The 26,589-nt window shown below is 39.8% G+C and overlaps 1 protein-coding gene across 1 annotated transcript in view; it reads right to left on the reverse strand.

The window, feature by feature from the left end:
* Nucleotides 1-635: 635 nt before the first annotated feature.
* LOC5564327 (transcription factor SOX-3) overlaps nucleotides 636-26,589 on the reverse strand; it is a 96,083-nt gene continuing 70,129 nt past the window's right edge. The window contains exon 3 of the mRNA XM_001648604.2: nucleotides 636-2,801. Coding sequence (XP_001648654.2) covers nucleotides 1,388-2,801 — 1,414 coding nt within the window. The 3' untranslated portion in view covers nucleotides 636-1,387. The remainder of the gene's footprint in view (nucleotides 2,802-26,589) is intronic.

The following is a 26,589-nucleotide window of genomic DNA, read 5'->3' on the forward strand; positions in this document are numbered from 1 at the left end:
ATTAATCTTAAGACACTCTTAAAAACAGCTGTAACAGTGTTATAGCGCTGAAGCGAACTTTTGGGATAATCAGTCGATATTTTATTATTATTGGCTGCTATTCAAATACTAAATTTGAATTATCATGTTATTCCACGGGCAAAGTTTAAGTTATTACTTTCCGTTAAACTTTCATGCTCCCAAAAATTAAAACAAGTTTAATTATGAAGTTCTTTACCTCCACCAAGATTGTTTGAAAGCAAACAATAGCATGTAAACTAGATCTGATTGATGCACAACTTTCTTCACACCAGACAAAAATCTCTTTTTCCACACTACAACCCGTATAAAACCGAAAAAATATCATTAAAACCGAATTGATCGAATGCTAAACTCACAAACTGTCTGAATTTTCCTCAGTGCACACACATTTTTCTGCTCTCGGAATCTATTTTTCCCGGCTACGCAAAAATTCAGCTAAGGATTCATTTCAGTTCTTTCTTGCTGTTGCTACTTTTCATTTAGAAGGAGTTTGTTTTTTTCTGGCTACCGGCGGTCTAAATAAAAGAAATATTTCAAATAACAACAACGCTTTCTAGAGAGGGGAAAACTTAAGGGGCTAAGGCTTTAGAACGGCTTGAAATAAAAGGCGCTTGTAAATAAGATAATTCAACTGTTTAAAAGCTACAAAATAGAGAGAATCCAAATAAAAATGTACAAATTCATATCAAATGTTACAAAGAAAAAAAAAATGAAATTAATATCACACTGTGTTTTCTTCCTCTTGCAATTTGATTCTTCACAATCTTGAATTCCGGGATTCGATCGGAAAGGGAACGGGTCAAACTTAACAACGTACAAACACGTTTTGGGAAGCGAGAACTCAATAACCGGACGGGTTCGGGTCGCTGCAACGGGAACTCCCAGAAGTTCACGTTATCGCGATACGTCCGCGAAGTAGGGGGTGGCAAAGTGAGGATTAGAGTGGCGATATGTCCATTAAATGATTAGTTCTATCGGTACTAACACAATTGCTGATGTGATGATGAAGCTGATGTCCTAGACTACTGCCGGCTTCGGTGCCCGTGGGAGACACCGAGGACGGTGCGTTGAGGTTATGGCCAAGGCTGAGACTGCTACAACTGCTGCTGGAACCACCGGCACCGATGGTAAGACCGGTGCCCCCGCCATTGCTCAGATGATGATGGTGGTGATGGTGATGATGATGCCGGTAGGACGATAGCGGCGACGAGGACGAAGATGAGGATGATTGCGTTGGAGGCCCCGCCGGATGGCCGTGGAACAGTGGCGGACCAGTTCCGGAGTTGAGCACCGGCGATAAAGGCGGTGCCAGCGCTCCCGGTGAAGATGAGGTTATGGACTGCAGACCAACGGAACTGGCCAAATCTCACATGTGCGAGATGGGAGCCATCGTCCGCAGGACTTGCTGCTGTTGAGATTGAAGATCGGGCGACGCACTATGCTGATAGTGCTGCATTAGATTCCGTTGATGTTCTGCGCTTTGCATGTCTGGCACGTGGTACATATTGATGAGATGGCTTAGATCCGGCCCGGTAGGTTGTCCATACTCACGTTTCATTATCAGATTGTTGTTGGTTGACGTAGGACTAGGTGACACGGGCTCTGACTTCACACTGGAATCACTGGGACTATGACTTTGGCAGGAGATTTGGCTGCCAGGTTGGTTCAAGCCGTAGGGAGATCCTGGCTGCTGTTGGATTGAACTGTATGGTGATCCCGGTTGCTGCAGACCATATGGAGACGTTTGTCCACCCGATACGGTTCCGTACATACCGTAGCTGGTCGCATTCATGTAGGAGTTCAGTGAACCCGTTGAGGCGGCGTTGTGCATCTGACCCATATCGTAACGGTGATAATTGCTCATGTAGTGTGACTGTGATTGATACGCTGCCGCCGACGCATCGTGCATCATGTATCCATTTGGCATGTAGCCGTTGGGAGGCATCTGGTACATATCACGATTGGCAGCAGCCGCCGCGGCCGCTTGTTGTGCCGCCGAAATTGTATTGGTATTCCGGATTGTATTGCCTTCGCTAGATTGCAGCAGTGAACCTACCCCAAGAGGATACTTCTCCTTGGTTTTCGTCAGAGTCTTCGTCTTCCGACGTGGACGGTACTTGTAGTCGGGGTGTTCCTTCATGTGAACCGCTCGCAATCGTTTCGCTTCGTCGATGAACGGACGCTTCTCCGTTTCCGAGAGATCCTTCCACTGCGCTCCCAGTCGTTTCGAAATTTCCGAATTATGCATCTTTGGATTGTCTGAAGCCATCTTCCGGCGTTGACCACGTGACCACACCATAAAGGCGTTCATGGGTCGTTTTACACGGTCGGCATTCAATTGCGCTGCTTTGCTAGTATTGTTATTATTGTGATTTACAGTGCCTCCAACGCCTGTGTGACCATGGTTCTGACCGGAGGAGGTGATGTGATGGTTGCCGAGTCCTGTCGTTGGAGGAGTCTGTTGCTGGGATGCCTGCGATGGTCCATTAGGACTAAGGCCGGAACCAGGTTGCAGTGGAGAGCCATGTGGATTCGAATGGGTTTGTCCATAGGAATTACTATTGTTGCTATGCGACAGATGCTGCTGATGGCTCAAATGTTGCGCCTGATGACCCAGCTGTGATTGACCGATGTTCATCATGCTCAGCGACCCCAACGCTCCGTACGGAGACGACGAGTGACTATGCAGAGATGAAGCATGATGCGGCGGCATTGTGGCGTGCAGTATGCCGCCTTTCATATCAGACTCCATGGTCAGCATATCGTCGGCGGTGCTTTGCCTGTACGCAAACAGTTTGAAGGTCTTCAGTTAAAAACCACCGAGGAAAAATATAATACACAACCACACCCGCGAACGGATTTAATCCTATAAGCTGTAACCGCCGCAGCGCGAAACACGTTAGTCTTCCTTGTTATTCAGTACCGTTGATCCCCACAGAAAACAACACACATCATCCAAACATAGATAAATCCACAAACATTTAGCATGCTCTTCTTCGCCCACGAACAATCATTATTCCCGCTTAACAGGCTATCACCCTCAGTGACGATTCTTCTGGTCACTGACACTGACTCGGCTTTAAAGTCGCAACTTTAATTCAAACAATTGCTTCTTTGTTAATTGAAACCTTCACCCCCTTTGGATTTTCACTACTAGTGGCCGGGTTCTATTGTTAGTAGTTTTTCTTTTGTTTTGCCCACGTGCTGTCTCACTCACACTTTCGATTCACACGGGAGCAGCCATTCACTGTCTCGCTCTATTGTTATGTACTTCGACGCTTCTACCTCCTTGTACACTTCGGCAGACCGGGTCCGTGCGCCAATTCAATTGATCGATAGTACAAAAACCGAAATAATCATAATCATTACACAACAACAATACACACACGGAGAGAACAATTCATTGACCATCGGGCACGAGCGAATACTCGGGGTCTACTACGAGAGGACGTCACTCACTTTCACGATCTCTTGACGCGCACCGTTCGAAGATTATAGTTTTCCTCTTAACGAGATTCGAAATCCCGACGCATCACACGGATATAAATTCTTGCACTGATTAAACCGAGAAACAGCTAGACTTTTCCACGCGGAACCGTCGAAATGCCGTTCACTTGATATTCAGAGGAAACGATATGAAAACCGCGCTACAAAAGCTGACGACGAGATCGGCCGCAAAATGCCTCTATACAGCTGCGAACTGAGCACCCTTCTGTTTCACTGTGAGCACTTGGGAAAACCTGATAGCAGCCAACAGCTCAACCGAACCAGACTCTGGCAATGTACCCCCACTACCGTAAAACGCCTGAAGCGGCCGCGCCTGTCGACCCCGAACGGACCAATCACAGCCAACTCGTCTACCTACACCGACCTAAAGCGGAACGCGTAGTTATGCTCGCACCGTAGCATATCTACCTCTGTATGAGTTGATTAATATGCTGCTCGTGTCAGCGTTCTCTTCCATTACACACCATTCGAATGTACCCATAGCATAGCATCTACACATACCCGCGCATAACTGGTTCGCCGTAGACAGACTGGCTAGCACAGTCGCGAACACGAAATTCCACTTCTCACCACCAAGACGAAACGCAGACTCAAGCATACATGCACGATGAGAAGAGGCGTGGCCAAAATCAACCCCCGCTTTCGGGTGAGCACGCTCTCATGCGAATGCCATAAACACACCACGCGTACACCGTTGCCACTTTTGCCATTCTCTCTTGCTATAAAAACGGCGCATCCGATATTGCGACGGTTTAAGGTCAAGCCAATGCGATAGAATGCTATAAAGCAAGAAAAAGGTGCCTAAAGCGCATAGATCCATCGGAGAATCGATGGAAAGGCATAGAAACCAATATATTTATTGCGATTGGAATGTTGGTTCGTCTCCTCTCCGTACCCTGTCGATTCGTAAGGGGGTTCCATTCGAGATTTGTGTGAAATGAAAAATCACTTTATGAATTAATGCCCTGGTTGGATTTTTTTTGCGAGTCTTGTGCTTTCTCCGCATGCGAATAGGAACCAAAGCAGCCCTCGGAGTGGTATTCCACTTACACCACTACACGTGTTCTAGCGAGCACAGGCCACTACAAGGGAGACCTGATGGCGACGGTGGAATTGGAGTTGACCATAGACGAGATAGACCGAACTGCGATTGTGAAGCCCTGGTAGGAGGGATTCGGGAAGGGTGCGGGCATGTGGTGCGTTGACGACACCGAACCAGTTGTTTGAACTTTCTGCTTGAAGCTCTGTCGGTGAGCACGAAATTTCCACTTTGAAATTCAAATTACTTTAAATAATAATAGTTTTTATGCGTTCCCCATTTCCCAGATGACCCCGCTGCTAACTGATCCCGGTTCGAGTTCCGCACAGAGGGTTCATCCACGTGATTTCAGGACAGTCAACGGCAGAGATTTACAAGCTTTGCGTCGCATTTCAGTTGCTGGTTGGATTTGGAAGAGAAGTATTAGTCATGGACACATCAGTCGACTAAGAACTGAATAACCACTTGAAGAATTTAACTTTAGATTAAGCAATGTAGAGCTTGATTAAAGTTTCATCTTCATCACCACATTTTCATCAATAACGCGAAAAAAAATCTGTGAACTATAAATACAATCAGGTCTCATATTAGACGCTGTCACCCACTTTACGCCCACCGCAATTTCCCAGCTGTCGTTCAATTGATTTGAGTGAAATTTGAAAAATCAGCTTCATATGATTGAAAACAGTTGAGAATTTGCAGTGGGATGAAAGTGGGTGGCAGCGTCTAAAAGGAGACGTGACTGTAATTTGAGTAATTACACGGTAACAATAATTGTGGATGTACCGTTTTGGTTCAAAATCCCGACAGTCTGTTTTGTATGAGAAACATTTCACACAAAATGTTTACAGTTTTGCCGTTCAAAAGTTCCCAGTTTTTAAGCTCGATTTAATGAGCATTTTCTATAGATATCAATGAAAGTTTATAATGCTCAACTGCCATAGGCGTCATTCTAGTGGTTTAGTGATTTCAATTGTGCCTTTTGATCTTCGTGACCGTGCGGTTAATGTTACCAAGCATTTAGACGCATCGTTCCAAGGAATGAGGGTTCGATTACAGCTTTAGTCCGGAAAACTTTTCAGAACAGTATTTCGGTTGTGCCACTGGGCGTCGCATACTAGTCCGTTTTGAAAAACAAAGCAACAGTAAAGAAGCGTCCGGAATAAGAATTATGAAAAGTCAACTCATTTCTATTAAATAAAAATTATTCATGTTGCATAATCAAAATATTCAAAAAAAGTAAAGTAAAGTAAAGTGTTTTCAATACTCGATAACGCGGAGGAATCATACAGAAAGATTTATATTACACATCATAACAAAAATTACATTTTCGCTTGTCCCAAGGATAAACACGGTGTGCCAGAAACCGTTATTAACAGAAAAAAATGTCCATGAATTCGGCACCTAGCATTCGAAAGATATAGTATTCAAGCATCTTCTCCGTGAATTTGAAAATATTCTAACGAGGGAATCGAAAGTTATAGTGATTTGAAGGTTTTAAGCTATTTTGCATGGGATATTCACATGCTTATAAATATTGCTCAACGGTGCATCATTATTAACTTGTAAAAAAGCCAAGTAACCATCAGCTTTGCATTAAGCATTCAAAACATGTGATATCCAAGCATCTTCCCTGTAAATTTGAAATCATTACGTCAAGAAAATCAGAAGTTATAGTGATTTGTATATTTACCATTATTTCTATGAAGTCTAAATTAGGGCTGATTTATACGCCTTTGTTATGAAAGTGTACGTAATTTACAAATAAAAATGTCTATAGGACTGACCTTCGGCATTCAAAAGATATAGTAGTCAATTATCTTCACAGTTAGTTTGAGATTATTTTATCAAAAGACAACATAATTAGAGTACTCTGAAGTTTTGGAGTCATTAAGATTTTTTTCAATCGTTTGAAATAGTGTTCGCAACACGCATTTAATAATTTCAACACAAATTAACTTAACAGATTTGCATTCAACTTATATCTAACATTGAAGAAATGCAGTGTTTCGTTAAATCACAAGCAAATGGGTTCGTTTTTATGAATTTTGTTTCATTTCTGCGCGTTTTGCGGGGCAGTGTTTCATTATGACCCAAATAAGCATATTGGTGAACATGAACAATTTGAAAGTGGCACCATGTTGCTCAGTCGAGGTTGGATTATCACCTAGTGAGATCATTTTATGCTAGTGTTTTAAATAAGTTAAATATGATGGTTCACATTTTATTCATGACAGCGAAGGGGATACGTTTATTTATGTGTTTGTTCAAATAATAGTTAGTAGGAGTTTATTGTAGAAATTAACCTTGTTTCATGTTTTGCAAAATATGTAAATGCATTAAGCCTTCTATTTTGTTTAGTTCCTAGAATTATTGGATACTATGAGCGTTGGCTTTTCCTTAAGATCAGGGATGCCAAGTAAATTTTTCCAAAATCTGGAAGATTTTGAAAATTTGTCTGGAAAAGTCTGGATCGCTTATGTCGTATACGGAGAACCTTACAAATTATTTACAAAACCTTACAAATTCATTCCAAATTTTATCTGGCTCTTCCAGATTTCTGCCAAATGGGGCCTCAAAAATATGGAATATTCCAGACAAATCTGGAAGGTTGGCAACGCTGCTTTAGATACTGATAGATTACTTTTTGGATTGATGCTGCATGATTTGCATCATGCGAAATCTTTGAATAGTTCGTCATCAAAGGTATCGTCATATTGATTCAGTCATGTTTTGTTCATATAAAAGGAATAGTTTTTATTTTATTAAATTTATTATGTTGATGACTTCGTTATGTTTTAGGAGAGGTATAACGGGGTATAACCAGTGAAAATGATGTGATCATCCCTAGGACTTTTGTAATTAGGCGTTTTGTTTACCAAGACGAATCTGTAATATAACCACTTCCAATTTTCCAAACTCCCATTGACTTCTCGTGGAAGTGCAGAGGATTCCAACGGCTTCCTCAAAGATAGTATCACGTAAATATTTATTCCACAACCCCAATTTTCATGTATTAGGACACAGCAGGACGCGGTATTACTTAGTACAAGGAATGAGAATTCCATTACGAGAGTGCTGCGACTAATCCTAAGTAACATCCGTTGGTTCCTTGTGCATGTATAGTTGCTCTTGTAATAACGGAGAAGCAACAGTAGGCGATCAATCACGCTATTAAATCACATTGATCAACATATTGATAAGAATTTGTTGGAATTAGTAGTGGTAAAAACATTGAACGTGATAATTTAATACTCAAAATTTACTCTATTATAGGTTCAAAACTTCAAAGTACTTTAGTTGTATTGTCTCTAGATAAAGTATTCTCAAACTAACTGCGAAGATGCTTGAGTAATCATCTTTTGAATGCCGAGTGTCAGTCATATGGACATTTTTATTTGTAAATTCTGTGCACTGATATAAAAAAGCTCTAATTTAGACTTCATAGAAATAATGGTAAATATACAAATCACTACAACTTCTGATTTTCTCGTCGTAATGATTTCAAATTTACAGGGAAGATGTTTGGATATCACATGTTTTGAATGCTTAATGCAAAGCTGATCGTTACTTGGCTTTTTTACAAGTTAATAATGATGCACCGTTGAGCAATATTTATAAGCATGTGAATATCCCATGCAAAATAGCTTAAAACCTTCAAATCACTATAACTTTCGATTCCCTCGTTAGAATATTTTGAAATTCACGGAGAAGATGCTTGAATACTATATCTTTCGAATGCTAGGTGCCGAATTCATGGACATTTTTTTCTGTTAATAACGGTTTCTGGCACACCGTGTATTAAATTATGTGTCTCAAATAGATTTGGAGTTGCTGGACCTGATTCCGTATCCAGAAATGTGCCAGCACGTCACAATTTTGAGCTACAGGTTGCCAAAGTTGCATGAAACACTGGTTTCATTGATATTTACATTAAATTTGAAGTATGATTTATCAAACTTTTCAGTGATCCTATCAATCAAGCATGAAAAACAGAATTTAAAATTCCGTTTAAAATATGATTTGGTTGAAATTTCACGATTAAATTTAGATTTAATAGACATTTTCAACATTCTTCGTTACTCTTATATAGCAAAATACAAAATTTGAAATTTGGGTGACGAACTACAAATAACTTGAACTACCTAAGTTGGGGATGCTGTATTCCAGCTTCTGGTAGTCCGAATTGACTGAAATTTGGATGACCATCTACAAATAACTTGAAATTCTGCCTGTAAGGGAATTATTACATTGCAGTTATTTTACATTGATTTTCAGAGGGTTGTTCAAAGACAAAAGTAAGTAACCGAGAAACTTCTTAATTTATTTCGAAAACGGTAAGTCGTGGAAAGTTGGTGTGTTCTGCAAATTAATGTGAGTTCTGAAATTGAACAACTTTGTGGAATAGACCAACCACCCACAACTTACCGTTTTAGAATTAAATTAAAAAGTCTCTCGGTTACTTATTTTTGTTTATGAACAGCCCTCTGCAACTCTATGTAAAGTGACTGCAATGTAATAATTCTCTTACAGGCAGAATTTCAAGTTATTTGTAGATGGTCATCCAAATTTCAGTCAATTCGGACTACCAGAAGCTGGAATACAGCATCCCAAACTTAGGTACTTTGTATGGAAAAACAGCATTTGGTTACTAACTTATGTCACTGACTGTATATACATGAAGTTTGAATTCTATTACATATTAGACAAATAAATTCTATGCAAAATGGTAAGTTTTCTGAAATCGTCAAATTCTGAATTTTTAACAGCCAATACAGTAATGACCCGATTTTGTCAGCCCCCGATTTTGTCTACTCCCGATTTTAGCATCCTTTTTCCCGATTTTGTCAGCCTAAAATTTATATTTATTTTAATCAGAGTAAACACGTCTATACTAGCAAAATTTGGTGCATAAACTCAATTATGACCTTGGCCACGTCTATACAATCATCAAAAGACCGAAATTTTGTAATTTTAAATTTTCAATAATTATCCAAGGAACTGATCAATGTTACTTTGGATTACGGTACATATAAAATGGAAGTAAAATAAAATGTTTATATTAATAAAATCATAAAACTAAGCCCTTAAATAAAAATAAAAAATTAAAACCTGTCGAAAAAAAATTTCTCGAATTTAGTTCTTTCCCGATTTTGTCAATCTCAAATGCAGCACGGGACTGACGACTTCAAAATTCAATTAAGGCCTTTTTTAAATTAAACCGGAAGCTTCATTTTTTACCGCAATAAACATATTCAAACCTTGATATCTTTTTTCGTTCCTCGATATTTTTGCACCATTTTTTCACAAGTTCTTAAAAAACTCTTCTGGTTTAAGAATCTATGTTGACATCAGTCATTGGTGATCTGATTTTAAAGATATTCCGATGTTCCTTGGGGGACTGACATTCTTCATATAAAATGTCTCTGCCGGGAAAACGTTTTACTACCTATTTTCTTATTCACATTGTTGAAAAAACATTTTTTCAAATTATTTATGGAAGCTTGTAAAAAGATTCGGAATCAGTTGTGTATTCATAAAGTGATGGTCGTACCAGCGTCCAATTTTTTCCTAAAATTGGGAGAAAAAAAAAGAAAACTTTTTTTGACAAAACTAGTTACAGCTTTAGAGACAAAAATTAACGATCTACAAATTGATTGTAATTTGAATTTTAAACAAAATTATGCTACAGATTTGAAATTGCATGAAAAACGACAAAGTTATGTAAAAACAGCATATATTTTATAAATCAAAAATTCGCTTTCAAATTGCTTGCGATATCTATAAATCCTAATATTTTTGGCTCAAACTGTGAGGTTTCTCTTTTTATGTTATTTGCACTTAAAAGAGCACCCAAGCTTTCGGTTTTGAGTACTTTCGAAAAATAAATCCCATCCTTCTGGACAGTGAAATGAAGGCAAATCTCTATAACTCGATATTCAAGGGACCATCGACTTATAAAATAATCAAGTTATACAATATTCCAAGACAAACAGTCTTAAAATCAATTAAATGAATTTCTCTATTTCCAATCATTTTATTATCACTTCTGCGAGCTTAATAGAAGTGAATAAATAAAAATAAAATTTTGAACATTGTCATATAAAGATATGCTAGCTAATATAGAAATACAATCAATAGGCCAAAGGGTGTGACTTTAAATGCTCTTTTTTTCAAATATTTTGTATGTCAAGTACTTTTGAAAGATAGCTAAACACTTTGAGAATGCATAAAAAACAATTAAATTATTTCTGAACAAATGATAAAAGATTTAATAATTTCTACTCACAGGGCTGGTAGCGGGCAGACAGCAAAATAATAGTGACTTTAGTGACCAATATGATCAAAATAGTGACCAGAAGGCATACTACAAGCATTAGTCATAAAAATGACTAGACTTGAAAATACGTTCCATGTGGATATTGATCAACCTATTGGGCGAATTCAAAAAGTAGAGAACTGCAATAATTTGAAATATTTTTCAACAGTTATCAGTCCGGGATATGACTTGGTTGTCATAAATGGTCAAAAAAATGGCAGGACATTGTAGATTTCACTTCATATTTTCTACGTGACGAATACTAGTTTGGTATTTAAATTTTCTGATTCAAAAAAAACTCATAGTATATCTCGAACTCTGAAAAAATACTCGTGGTAGAATTTTTAGCAGAATTCCTGTTCATGAGGAAACTACTGACCGAAAATCATTAAAGATTTTGAAGTACATAGATGTACAAAACGAATTACTTGAAACACTTTTAACTTATTTTTTTAAATAATATGTTGAACAAATCAAGTAAAATTGTTTATGTTTGATTGTAGACCAGAATTTCAGAATATTAAAAAAAATCCTTGAAGGATCCAAAATTCAAAAAACAAACAAAAATAGAAACTCAGGCCAAAGTTGTGGTAAAATTTCTGTAAAATTATTTTTTTTCTTCTGCATAAACTCCAGATAAACCAGGGGCCCAGATAGCCGTAGCGGTAAACGCGCAGCTATTCAGCATGACCATGCTGAGGGTCGTGGGTTCGAATCCCGCTGGTCGAGGATCTTTTCATAAAGGAAATTTTCTCGATTCCCAGGGCAAAGAGTATCATCGTACCTGCCACACGATATACACATGCAATAAATGGTCAATCGGCAAAGAAAGCTCTCAGTTAATAACTGTGGAAGTACTCATAAGAACACTAATCTGAGAAGCAGGCTTTGTCCCAGTTGGGACGTAACGCCAGAAAGAAGAAGAAGAAGAAGAAGAAGAAGAAGAAGAAGAAGAAGAAGAAGAAGAAGAAACTCCAGAATACAATTAATTTTTCACAAACTCGAAACCAATTAGATGAATGTTGTTGTTAATGATTCCAATATTTACATTTCAACTGAATGTTTCAATAAATGAATTATTGAAAATAATCACTCAGAGAACAGATAAACGTGAGATTAGTCACGTTTTATCTGTTATACGACCCTCAAAATGACTAATTTGGCATACTTAAAGTATAATGCAAACAGTAAATAATTCAAATCATCTATTTTTAGGGATCCATAAAGCAATTTTCTTGAAGACAACAATTTACGCTCTACACTTTAATTACAACAAGGTAGGGTAGATGTACCAATAGTGGAGGTACTAAGCCCGATTGAACTTCATTATGCCGCCTAAATTCAAGAAGTGCAATTAATGTACATGCTAATGTTATAACGGAAAGTAACGACCATTGACTTAATGAGAAAAATGATTTCATCGCAGTAACCCACGGCATGTCAGTGAAAAATAATACCTCCACTATTGGTACACTGTTCCTTTACTTGCGGTATATTTTTAATTTGTGTTCCTATAGTTGCGGTATCCGTGGTTTTCTTATGGAATCCTCCACTATATGAACACTTTACCGCAACTATTGGTACAAGCAAGTGATGTTTTAGCTATTTTAGTGATATTTCATCAGTTTTGAAGCAATTTGAACGCTCCTTTTAACTATTCCGTGTATCAACAAGCCAATACGTCGATTGGCAGTGTCGGTTCAGTGGCTAATATAATAAAATCAGTGAAAACGGCACTACCGCAACTATAGGAACACCCACAACTAAGGGAACACTTACCCTAATGAAAGCATTCTCATTTCTACTGAATACCCGTTAGAAACGTGTTTTCGTATAGAAATAATAGAGTCCTAAAGCCCTGTCCCAATTTTAGCACCAAACGCTGGAGTTTTGGCCAGAAATACATGTTGACTATTTTTTTTCAAATGTTTTTCGTTGGTTTAAGTCCAAAACATTCTTTTTTACGGTTTATGCGATTTTGTCGCACCGCTTAGCTTAAACTCAATTTTTGGGTAAATTTTCGTTTCTGTGTCTCTTCCGAAATGTCATATAGGAACAATTACGTCATTTGAGCTGGAAAATTGCTTAAGTAGTTGCAAAAACATGCTCTTTAGTATTCAGCCATTCCATGAAAAACCGATCTAGTGGGTCTCCGAATTCCGTGAAAATTTGCTATTTTGTTCCTTATCCGAAATAAGGATACACGTATTTTTGGATTTTTTGATTAGGGTGACCATTTCCGAAATAGTGTGACCAGAAAAATCGCGATTTTGCAAATTTTTTATTTAAAAAAAAAATTATAACTTTTGAATCGTTCGACCGATTTTCAATCTTTTTGGACGAAATGAAGGCTAAAGATTTTGACTTTTCAGGAAAAATATAAAATTTCACAAAAATTGTGTTTTTTACATGAAAAAACTCAATAGTTTCCGTTTTTTCGTGTTTTGAAGGCCTCGGGACCAAAGGGGCTATCTCATTTTTTCTTGAAAGTTCAGAAAATTTTACGTATATTGTCAAATTTTCAGCGATGTATGTTTTTTAGTTTTTGAGATATATTTTTTTGAAAATAAAAAATCAGTCATTTTTTATCGGCACACACTGTAGGTCTCAGCGCATTAAATTTGTAATGTTTAAAAAAATTATAACTTTTGAACAGCTTAACCGATTTCCAATCTTTTTGTATGGAATGAAAGCTTAGAATTTCAACATGAAAATTGATTGTTATTTGGAAAAGTTATGGCTGTTTGTCGTTTCTCGACGTAAATATTGTAATTTTCGGTCAAACTTTCATTGCATGAAACCAAATGAAGATAAAATCTTTTTCAATATTTTATGTGAGGGCGTTTCTAGGCCTATCATAAGGATGCTTTGAGATGTATTAGTTTTTGCATAATTGCTTGGAAACAATTTTTGGCCCAAAGTGGGACAAAAGTTCGAATCAGCGGGGCAAAAGTTCGACCCATGTATAAACTCACGGGAAAAATAACAAATTGCCTAAAATCCACACATTATCTTCAAATTTATCTAAATTTGCCCGATTGTGCGAAAAATGTACCCAAAATTTTACATATCCACTTAGTTTTGCGAAAAACTGCTATTTTTGAATATATTACAATTAACCCTGTTTTGGGCAATTTTTTGATGAAAATTTAGTGTGTATTTTTCGGCAAACTTAAGTTTACGGCTGGTATAAAGTATGCCTGTCATAAAAGTATCGTTATTTTGTGTTTTAGCCAGCGAACTTTTGCCCCACACTAGATTCGAACTTTTGCCCCACCGGTGGGGCAAAAGTTCGAATAAGACAATAAATTTTGAAACTGTTATAACTAAAAATGGGTAAATATTTTGACATAAGTTTGTTCAACAAAATTATAGCCAATATGTTGAAGGTTCACTGTATGTCATTTGTTTTGTTTCAACTGCTATTGTTTTCTTGGAAACTTTGATTACACCACTAAGGTCGAACTTTTGCCCCACCTTACTCTATATGAAATAGGTTTTTGATTGGCATCTTACAAAATAAGAAAAACTCAAATTATTCTTGTAAATGTTGCAAATGCATTTAATTAATAATTATAAACTATTCCTATAGTGTACACATTCAATGATGTTCAAATTTACAGAATTCGAGGCATTTCCAGATCGTGTCCGGTATTGGGTGCCACCTTTCAAGTTCGGCCAATTTGGTACTAAAATACATCATCAAAATGCAATGTCAAAATTCATATTTATATTTTCGAATTAATTTTTGTACACTATAAAAATGATAATATTTATCATAAATGGGTAACACGAGCCAATAAAATCAATATTTTTCGAATTATGAATTAAGTGGCTTAAGTGTCCGGTACTGGGGGATCTCCCCCTACTACTCGCTTTTAAAGTCTTTAACGAGTTTCTGACAAACTCTTCGATTTTTTTGGTGTTTATTCCAAACCGCCATTTTCTTATCTTCCGGAAGAGTTTTTATGAGATTGTTAGTAATTTATTCAGCAAGTCTGTCAGATATTGATCCTGTCAAAATGTATCCATATCAGGCTTCCGAATTCTCACTCACTCTCACGATAATGGATTTATCCCTCACAGCAATTTTCAGCGATTAGCTGCCTTGCGATTTTATCCGTCCACAAAACAAAGCGAAAATAGATAATTGCACATATCCGCAGCTGTGAAAAGTTTGTTTTCTCTTTCTCCGATCCATGGGAGAACTTTTCCTGTATGCATCGCCACAAGCAGCAGTTGCTTTTGTGCACCAAATTAACCACTCCTTTCGTCAAGTTAGTGTGGTAGTATGGTTAGCGTGCACGCATCGCGATTGTTTTTAGCAATGTTCTAGGTTCAAATCCCGTCGCCGGCACTAGTTTTTGTTTATCCACATAGTGATAATTCTCGGGAGCAGTTGGTGAGCGAAAATATGATGGAGTGAAAAATATATTATCCCCGGATTGGAGTGATTTTCGGTTATCCACCATCGTAGCTCCAGGGAAAATTAGTGTGAGCGATAAAAGATGTTCACGTGAGGAAGCGAAAAAAGCATTCTCCTTACATGCGAAAAATCTTAGATTTAGCATCATCGATACGAAAATTCAGAACCCTGATCCAAATATTTCAACCATAAAATTCAGCACCTTTCTCAAAAACTCCCGCCAGATTTTTTTTTTACATTTTCAGTTAAAAATGTCTACAAATTCACCAGAGCACTTCCAAAAAGCTAGCCAGGAGCCCCTATCTTTGTTGACACTTTCGATTCCAAATCACACTATATTTGTCTTTAGAACAACAAATATCTATTTCTTGCTGTTTGTGTTTGGAAATCTAACCCAGTCTTAAATGTCATCATCATTAAATCAAGAAAACTCTTATAAGTAGGTAGAGCAACTCTTATAAGCAGGTGAAATCAACTCATCTGTAAAAATTCTGAACTGCTACGACAAATTAAATGTAATGTTGTTAATAAAAAATGAATGAAATGTTTCGAATGATACTTACAAAGAATTAAAAAAAATAAATCAAGAAAATTGTGACTTCGGTGTCATGTTTTTTAACACTTTACTTTAGTGATCATGTCGAAAAAAGTGACCAAACGAGCTTGCTACTCCAGTATAGCCAGAACAGCTGCACTTACACAAGGAATCAACCAGATGACTGCTTGGGATTAACAGGCACCCTCTGTGTATAAGTGCTGGCGATCTTCTATTTTTAGGCGATAATGGCGCCTGCCACGCCTGTCAGAATGCAGACCAATGAGGGGAAGGGGGAGGAATTGATGATGCATTAAACTGGCGTTTACCGCTACGGCTATCTGGGTCCCAAGTAATTTCATGTATACACATAATTTCATCACTCTTTTTGAATTCTTTGTAGGATAGAAATAAATGTTTCGATTGATGCGAATTGACACGATCCGTCACAGTGCAAACTCCACGATTTCGCTTGAAAAACTCTCACTCAGTTTAATATTACAAGCTTAGCATCACCTCACAACAAGAAATTCACACATCTCATCTCATTATATCTCGATCCTGATTATATTCATAAGGTCAAAGTCATGCCGAAACTACGAGTCTTTGGTAAAGTTGTTCAGTAGGCCAAAACATCTTGAGGGCAAGAAATTTAGTAAGAAATTTCATGTAAATCAGCCCTGAATTACTTGCACATGAAGTAAATCAGGCCTGAATCATTCAAACACAAACTGAAACACAGCTGAATTATTTAAATTTGAGGTAAATCAGACCTAAATTACTCAAATTGAAGTAAACCCGACAAGGGTGTCTACTCATTTACGGAAATTAAAGTTATTTCTAGGTTAAACAATTCCAGGTTCAAGAAATTCTCCGAAATACATAAATTATTGGCGAAGTCTTCATTTTTCATTTCAATAAAAAAAAAAATATCTGTTATAAATGTGTAAACAACTTGAGAAAAAATAATGATTTTGTTTTAAATTTCTCGAAAACCAAGAATGCTTATCAAATGATCTGAAAGCGCCTGAAATCATTAAAGTCTGATATGAAGTAGTCTTTTAGAACTTTAGAAAATAAATAACTTAAAATGAGATTTAGATTCATGGACATCAACGACGCATCCATCTTGGGTAAATCAGGGCTGGTACTGATTGTCCACAAAACATTTTTTTAAGTTCCTCGTGACATTACGACAAGTACTGCTCTTTCCGCTGTAAACTTCTTTCACATATTACTCCCAAAATCTTTTTGGGAGTTTGATTTATGATTGTTTACAAATTTTCTTAGTAATTCTTCCATAAATTTGTTTTTCATTTTTTTAAGAACCAGGAATTCCTCAAAAGATCGATAATTTTTCAAGAAAATTACAAATTCTATTGATTTCGCTTCTTCAACATTCCTGTATAAAGCATCTTTAAGAATACAAAATTCTTTCAGGAATTCCTACTTTTTTTGTAATTTTTTCAATGATTTGTTCATGTTCTTCCTCAAGGGATGTCTCCAGAGAAATGTTAATTTTTTTGGAGAATTTTTCGAAAAAATCCACGAGTGATTTCTAAAGAAAATTCTAGAGTAATCTCTGATGAAACTTGTGTAAACTCTTAGTATGTATTGAATAATTTTTACGATGAAAGAACTCCTGGATTCTTAATGAAATTATTTCTATGATTTTCTTAATAAATTGCAAAAAAGACTGAAACACTCAAATCTCTGAATAATGCCCTTGCAGACTTTTTGAAGAAAATCCTTGAGCAAATTGTGACAGAATCCCTGAAGGAATTTATGCATGAATGAACGGAGCAATAACTGTTATAATTGACGTAGATTTGACTGGTGTGGGACCTTGAATAAAGTTGTTAAAAATCCATGGAGTTTTGAACTGCAGTATTATATTTTAATGAAATGCTGGATAAATGTCCATTTTTTTTAGCAATTCCTAAGAGAAATCGATGATGAATTTAAAACAAAAGAAATCCTCATGAACGTGCCTGGCAATATTGAAAAAAATGACGTAGGATTTTGTAGGGTTTCTTGGTGAAATATCGGAACGACCTTTTTTATTTTTTTGAATAAATCTTCTAGAAATAACATCTGGAAGAATCGACGAAAGAAATAGTAAAAAATCATCTGGTAGAAATCCTGGGATAATCGCGTGATGTTTGTTTTATGTATTTTCTGTGAAAATTACTGAAACTTGTAGTGCTGGAACGATTTTCTAAATCAAATTTGAAAGAAATTCATCTAACCATCAGCTGTTTTGAAACATCTCGTGATAGGGCAGCTGTATTTGACAACTATTTTTGATTTAGTGCTCAGCAACCAGGTTGTACGTAAACCAAAATCATCTTTTACGTTATACGATGCTTATATGTGCAAAGATTCTGTATAAGATGTCGTCAAAAGGCCTTATACGTACGAAAGTAAAGTCGATATGCAATTAGTAACAAAAATTAGTAATCAAATGTTGATTTTCAAACAAAATACCCAAGTTTAAGCACTGTATTTTAGCTATTGATCCGATTTGAATAACGAACTACAAATAACCTAAAATTTTGTCTGAAGCGAATTCATTACAATGCAGTTATTTTTCGAAGAGTTTCAGAGGGTTGTTCAGTTTTTTTATTTAATTTAAAAACGAGTTGTGGGTGGTTGGTGTGCTCTTCAAATCGGCGTAACTTCTGAAACTGAATAAATTTATCGTGAAGTTCGTCAATCAAATTTCAGTCAATTCCGAAACTAGAATCTGAGAATAGATTCCAAAACTTGGGAATTTTGTATGAGGAAACAGCATTAATTCGTACAAATAAACGACTTTTTACGTACATTTCTATGCGTTCTGGTTGTCTGGGTAATATGCCTCTGAAGTTGATCAAATTTCGTACTGTATATACTGTAGATACGCCTATATGATACTAAGAGGGAGAATGGTGAATTATGGACCTCGAAAACCTACATTCAACATAAACACTAACATCGAGAACCACTGGTCCATTGTAGCACACCTCCGTGACGGATGCTGGTCGCATTCGGAGTGTGGCCGCAAAAACCGGAGGGAAGGAACCAAAGCCGCGGTGGTGTGTTGTATTTGTCTGATTGTGATTCATTTCATTCCTCCTGACGCTGCCTGCCGTCGACATCTCGAAGTTTTGCCAGCCTGCCCAGCCTTGATGGCAAACGCAGATTGGCATCAATGGTGAACCGGGGAACCGGAGACGCGACTTTCGACGTCGGTCTATAGCTCTGGAGCTCTAGATTCTCGCACACATCGAAAGCAACCGACGACGACGACGACGACGACTGCGGAGAGAAAGGATTTGGAGTGTTTTGAACTAAATTTAGAATACTTGCTCCCTCGTTGTAGTTGCTGTTGTTGTTGCCGTTTTGTGTGATGTATGGTGTACGCGGACCGTAGCCAAGCACCATCGTATCCTTGAGCCTTCCTGACACATTTGAAGATCTCCAGGGGGAAACGAGACAAACAAATTGAATGAAATAATGCAAAGGACAACAGAAGGACGAGAGCTTGAGAAGCAAAAACAGAAAAAAAATCGGTGAGTGTTTGCAAACCAAACGAGCGAAGATAGGTGTAATCCTGTTTTCCGGTTTTCGGTGCCAAGCGATCGCCGCACGGTAAAGAACTAGTTTCTGGTGTCCCCTTTTGCTGCTAAACAGGATTTACGAGCGAAAAATCGGTGTAGACATGTAGGAACCAAACCGGTAGGTAAGAACCAGGACGAGTCAGCGAATGAAGAGACTCATTGTGTGGCGGAATTTTTTTTCCCATTCGAGGTTTGAATTTCAGCAGGGGTAGATAAAAGTGCGACGCAAATTCTAATTTAAAGTTTTGATTAAAGTGCAGCACCGAGCAGAGTTTACGGTCTGTGTCGTGAGTGGTAATGGTTTTTGGGCTGTGATGGCAGGTAGCCTCTAATATTTGGTCTCTGTTAGAGTGAAAAGCAAGTGCACCTTTCAACTACGAAGGACATATAGGAGAAAATTAGCCATGCTAGTTTAGTTAATACATTGTCGGTTTTGGTTATCTACAATTGACAGGTTACCTAACCATTTATGGTCACTATGAATAACTTGAATTCCTGGTTGGAATAACAATTTTTGGCACATTTTCTTGAGTAATTTTAAACGAAACTGTTGATGATTCGTAATTTACAAATCACTATCACTGTGGTAGAGTAAGATCTATATTACAAGTGGATGTATTGAACAAGAAAGTTCGTTGCACATTTGATTGGTATTAATTCAAAAAACATTTTCGAAAAATTCTTGATCAAAAATGAATAGCCTATTGTGAAATTATTCCGAGATCGAGAAAGTTTAAGTTTGGACATATTTTCTTCATACTTGCAAAAATGGAAGATTTCTCTTAATGCTTCCAACACTCTACCTACAATATTCACCTTCAAGTAGACATGTTGTCACGATGAGAGGGGCTCCAATAAAGTGGCCGGATGAAGTTTAGTATCTAGGGCTCATGCTAGATCAAAAGTTGACTTTCAAAAACTACATTGAAGGCATTCAAACCAAATGTTACTGTTGGGGAAAACTTTCGGGGTTCTTATAAGCCGTAACACCGCGATTTTCGATGCTAATTCAAGGGCTGTAAGCTAAGTATATTCAGTTAGTTTTATAACAAAAAAGAACAATAGTAACAACTTACATCGGTCACCCTAGTTTTACGATGCCCCAACAAAGTAGATTTTTATGTATGGTGTACGGTTTGATACTGTAAATTCATAATTCATTACGAGATCCAATTCAACTAATTTTATCCACTTACAGTTATAACCTCAGCCTAAATCGAGACTTGGACTTCACTCTGTCCATGAACTAATTGGAGTAATATACCAATCGTGGTAATTATCGGTTTAAGGCTAATAAACTTAGGATTTATATGATCAAAACTCAAATCAACTTCTAACAATCTTTTTAACATTGTTCAGTAAGACAATCAATCCCTAATCCTGCATATCATCGTCGAACTTGACGTCTATCAATATACGACTACAAATATACAATAACGCTAGATTCTCTTCACGTCAATTGTCATCTGCGAATAAAGGGCCCTCGCTCATAGACTGCGAAGTGAGAGATTGGCGCACTCCGTAACATTTCCCCGACCCGTAAGGCTGGTCAGGGATCTCCGATCCAGCTTTACCTTGAGCTATATCCAACCGCGCCAACTTTGTGACTGGTCTATGAACCATTCCGTTGACAGTCTGCACTACCGCATCACGTACTCGCCCGTCACGTCCTACGACAACCTTGGCGACGCGTCCCCGTATCCATTCATTCCGTATCTTCTCCTCAATGATGATTACCAAATCTCCAACCTCGATTGGTTTCACCTCCTCGAACCATTTAGTGCGACGGGCAATGGTCGGAAGATACTCTCGTACCCATCGTCGCCAGAACTGGTCCACCATACTTCGACATAGATTCCAGTCACTACGACTAGCTTGATTCGGGTTCTGCAACGTCTTCTGAGTCTGTGTTGTACCGCTAGAGCTAAGGAGAAGGAAATGGTTCGGCGTTAGCGCTTCCTGCTGTGCCGTCTCCAAGGGAATATACGTTAACGGTCTCGAATTCACGACACTCTCAGCTTCCACTAAGACCGTCGCCAGCGTTTCTTCGTTAGGTATACGCGAGGTATGCATCGCCGCAAGTGCCGTTTTCACCGAACGCACAAGGCGTTCCCAGACCCCACCCATATGCGGCGCTCCTGGAGGGTTGAACAACCACTTTGTACTAGCGTTAGTGAACGTTTCAGCTAGCTGACGATCGATTTTATTCATCTCGAGCTTCAAATCCTTGCTTGATCCCACGAAGTTCGTGCCCCTATCACTCCGTATCTCTACAGGCGCTCCCCTGCGTCCGATGAAACGCCTGATCGCCATTTTACAAGATTCAGCAGAGAGTGTGTGTACGATCTCAAGATGTACTGCTCGAGTAGTCATGCACGTAAACAGTGCGACCCAACGTTTGACAGTGCTACGGTGTACTCTCACTGCGATCGGTCCAAAGTAATCTACGCCCACATACGAAAATGGTCGTACGTATGCTTGAAGTCTGGCCGCTGGCAGCGGTGCCATTCGGGGTACAACTGGAACAGGCTTCTTTATCTTGCACATTGTACAATCTTTAGCTACCTTGCGTACAAGCGACCTGAGCTGAGAGATGTGAAAACGTTGTCTTATGTCATTAACTATAGTCTCACCATTTGCGTGAAGATACCTCCTGTGATACCATTCGATGAGCAGCCGCGTCCCTGGATGCTCCTTTGGCAGAATGGTGGGATATTTGGTGTCGTATGCGGCGAATGTTGCTGCAGCGATTCTACTGTCCGAGCGAATGATCCCATATTCGTCCAAAAATGGCGACAACTTACGGATTGTACTGCATTTCTCTAGTCGCAGTTGTTCGCTTAACTGCTTACCCATATTATGCGAGAGAGTCTCCAATTCGTCTGCATAGTTCTCTCTCTGGATCCAACGGTAGATTGTGGCCTCAGCCTTGCTCAGCTCTTCTTGTGAAAGTGGTCCGGTCATACAAGATCGATTGGTCACCTTTCGTTGCAAGTTCAGCGAGTATCGATGAACAAATCCTAATGCTCGCACCAAACGCGTCCAGCTTGAAAAGCGCTCCCATTTCACGAATTGTGGAATTACCGCTTTGTGATGCACCATGCACGTCCGTAGTTCTTCTTCGGTCTTTTCGTGGGACAAGTGGGTGCTTAGTTTCCATTGGTCTTCAGGCAGATACAGATCTTCCTCTCCCAGAAACCACCGGCTTTTCGGAGATAGTCGGGGGCCTTTCCCCCACTTGGTCGCCTCATCCGCCACGTTTTTCTTTGTAGATGTCCAGTGCCACTGTTCAGGTTTCGATCTGGACAAAATCTCACCCACCCTGCAAGCAACGAACTGCTTATAGTTGCGATGGTCTGAGTTGATCCAGGCAAGAACCGTCTTTGAATCGCTCCAGAAAAAAACCTTCTGTATATCCAAAGAATGTCCATTGAGTACGGTCTGAGAGAAGCGGACACCGATAACAGCGGCCATTAGTTCCAGTCGCGGTATAGACTGGGCCTTGAGCGGAGCAACTTTTGATTTTCCTCCCACCAGCGCTACTCGAATTCCGTCAGGAAACACCGCTCGCAGGTATCCAACGCATGCGTATGCTTCTTCACTTGCGTCAACGTAGACATGAAGTTGCAGCGATGAAATGTCGTTAATCGAATGGTAAGGGAAGTAACAGCGCGGAATGCGAACTTGCTCCATGTCGTTAAACAATTCAATCCACCTTAACCATTTTCCACGCAGCTTTTCCGGAATCGGCTGATCCCAGTCCGTCTGGGCTCGCCACAAATATTGTATTAATATTTTGCCGTGGATGAGAAAAAACGATAATAGTCCTGCGGGATCGAAAGGGCTCATGACTACACGAAGTGCCTGTCGTTTGGTTGGTAGCTCAATATCCATTCCCGATATAGTAGAGAATGTGAAAATATCTTCGTCTGGCTTCCAATACATCCCGAGCACACGTTCAGTAGAACTTGTCTTGTCTAGCTGAAGACACTTTTCAGCTGCTGGGTCATTCTCCCCGACCCGTGTCAGGACTGCCTGGGAGTTTGAAAGCCAATTCCGTAAATGAAATCCACCGAGGGAGTGGACATGCTTAACTTCCTTTGCCAGCTTCACAGCTTCCTCCACGTTATCGGCACTGTCCAAATAATCGTCCACATAATGTTTCCTGATTATGGCGTCAGCTGCGGCAGGAAACTTGGACGAAAGCTCCTCCGCGTTCCTATTCTTAACGAATTGTGCCGAGCAAGGCGAACACGTTGCGCCAAAGGTTGCGACGTCCATCAAATATACTTCAGGTTCCTGAGTTGGATCATCGCGCCAGAGCAGCCGTTGCGCATTGCGGTCTTCCTTTCGAATCTCTATCTGGTGGAACATCTCTTTTAAATCCGCGCACAGAGCAATTCGCTTTTCTCGAAATCCAAAGAGAACGTCCAGCAACGTCCTGAGAAGATCCGGGCTTTTTAACAACATACTGTTGAGAGAGATGCCATCTACCTTCGCCGCTGCATCACAGAAAATGCGAATCTTCGACGGTTTCTTCGGGTTTATGACAACACCTAAAGGCAGATACCACGTACGTCTTGGATCCGAATCGTCGAGCTCCTTCTGCGTCGCTTTGTGGATGTACCCTTTCATCTGATATTCGGACATCTGTCTCTTCACACTCTCTCCAATTACCATGTCATTCTGCATTCGCCTCTCCAGACATTGCAACCGACGAACGGCCATTTGATAGCTGTCCGGAAATTCGAAACAGCCGTACTTCCATAGAAGTCCCGTTTCGAATCGCTGTCCGATGCGCTTGGTGGTTTCCTGTAATATCCGTTTAGATCGTTGGATTTCCGCTGACTCCGGACACGTGACTTCCATTATTCCCAGGCTGTCAACAGTGAAGTACTGCTCAACAAGGTCGTGAAGAGTCTGATCGTTGTCCCGGTACTCGCAAATATGAAAACTGTGGACTTTGTCTACAGCCCTCTCTTGATTAGAGCCGTAAATCGTCCAGCCCAATCGTGATTTCGCTGCAATCGGCTCTCCTGGCTGCCCATCTCTCAACTTGAGAGTTGAAGTTACGTGAGCGTTATCATTTCCGATGAGAATGCGAGGCTGCGCGTTATCGTAATCTTCAACAGGAAGCCCTTTCAAGTACGGGAATGCTCTCGATAATTCAGAATACCGCATCGATTGCTTCGGCAAATCCAATTTACTCACTGTACGCACGTCCGATAGGGTATATCGTTTTGAATCTATGCGCCCTGAGATCTCCAAAGCGACTCGTTGTGAATTAGCTTCTGTTCTTTTCACGTTCGAGGTCCACTGGAGACACAATGGTTGGCTTTCTCCGGGTACGCCCAATTGTTTCACGATCTCCTCGTCAATCAATGACTTCTCCGATCCGTCATCCAGAAAAGCATATACGGACATAGTACGATTGTTTCCGTGTAACGTCACAGGAATGATCCTAAATAGCGTCGTTTTACCAGTAAAATGGTGATGCGTGGCGGCCTTGGAACTACATGGCCTTGGTTCCGATAACTCTAGTGGAATTTCGCCTCTGCTCACCTTGACGTTGTTTCCGGGTGGTATTCTGTCGCATTTTCCTTGCTTTTCTTCTTCTACGCTTCTCTTGTTCTCGATTTGGTCCTGTCTCGAGTGCAGCAACGGATGATGCCGCCGCTGACATCCATCGATATCACAGTGTTTGCGGATCTTACAAGGTCTCCTTCCATGTGCTCCGAGACAAAGACGACATAAGCTGAATTGTTGAATAGTCTTCCAGCGGTCATCGACGGTCTTTTTGCGAAACTCCAAGCAATCCTTTACCCGATGTTCCGGGTTCTTGCAGATCAGACATGACGGGTTTGATAAGCGCACGGTTCTCCGTTCCTCTTCTACCACTTTCGCCGCCCGTGGCGACTCTTCTGATGCGTGTGCTCCGCAGAAATTTTTATCTTTTACGATTTTCTCCTTAGGCGACCTCTGCTGTTGCGATTGCTGTTGTCTCGGATCATACTGCAGTGTTACGTCGGTTGCTGCCCGCACCAACGTCTGCATGTATTGGGCAAACGAGCGAATATTTACTTCTTCGCAGCGTTGTTTGTATAAAGCCCAGTCGAGCTTCATATGCGCCGGAAGCTTCTCTACCAACTCGAATAACAGCATCGGGTTGTTGAGATGTGCTTCATGTCTTCCGGCCTCCAAATGATCGCTGAGGTGCTGCACTGCCATACCAAACCCGATGAGTGTATCGAGTCTTTCCTGCTTTGGTGCTGGAACTCCCCTAATCTTCTGCAGTAGTGCATGGATCAGCAGCTCTGGCCTCCCGTACAGTGTTTCCAACGTAGCAAGTACGTGTGGAACACCCGCTGGCAGAAGCAAACGACTCCGAACCGATTCAAGTGCATGCCCTTTGAGGCAACGCTGCAGTCTCGCTAGATTTTCAGCATCCGAAAATCCGCACGCTTGCGTAGAGTTGTGGTACGCACTAATAAACAGCGGCCAATCTTCGGGGTTACCGGAAAAGATTGGTAGCTCTTTAGCCATCACGTGTCTGGCTGCCAATTGTTGCGGTGTTGGTCCACAATACACTGGCTCCTGAAGCGCTGGAACTGGTTCCGTTTGTGGCTGGTATGCTAAATCACGCTGTGGTCCGACTCGACTTCCATTTGGGTTTGTTTGATCACCACGGTGACCCTGTCCAGGTTGAACGGCAATCGGTCTCATGGGAGTCAATCCCCCTCGTAGATCAGTCACAGATAATATTCCACCACTTTGATGAGCACTGTTTCGATTAACTTCACTTATCGCGGACGACTGCGCGGCGTTTCGAGAACTCGGATTTTCGACTTGCGAAGTAATCGAGAGATTGTTCAAGGAAGGCTTATTAGGAGGCAAAGGCATGCCGATATTTGAGACGGGGGGGACATGGAAACTCTGAGAAGGCAATTGATCTAGGAGCGTTCTTTGTGTGCTAAAACTAGTCCCTAACCGAGCCGTGGGAGGCAGGGGAGCGTTCATCGTTTTACCAGCTGTCGATACAATGGTGCTTTCTATTCTACCAATTAGACCTCCTAACGTTGGCTCGTTTCCTGATTGCCCTAACGAAATACCTGTCATTGCGTCTTCCAAAACTCCCTGTTG

This window comes from Aedes aegypti, chromosome 2, assembly GCF_002204515.2.
Source record: "Aedes aegypti strain LVP_AGWG chromosome 2, AaegL5.0 Primary Assembly, whole genome shotgun sequence".
NCBI classification, from domain to species: Eukaryota; Metazoa; Arthropoda; class Insecta; order Diptera; family Culicidae; genus Aedes; species Aedes aegypti.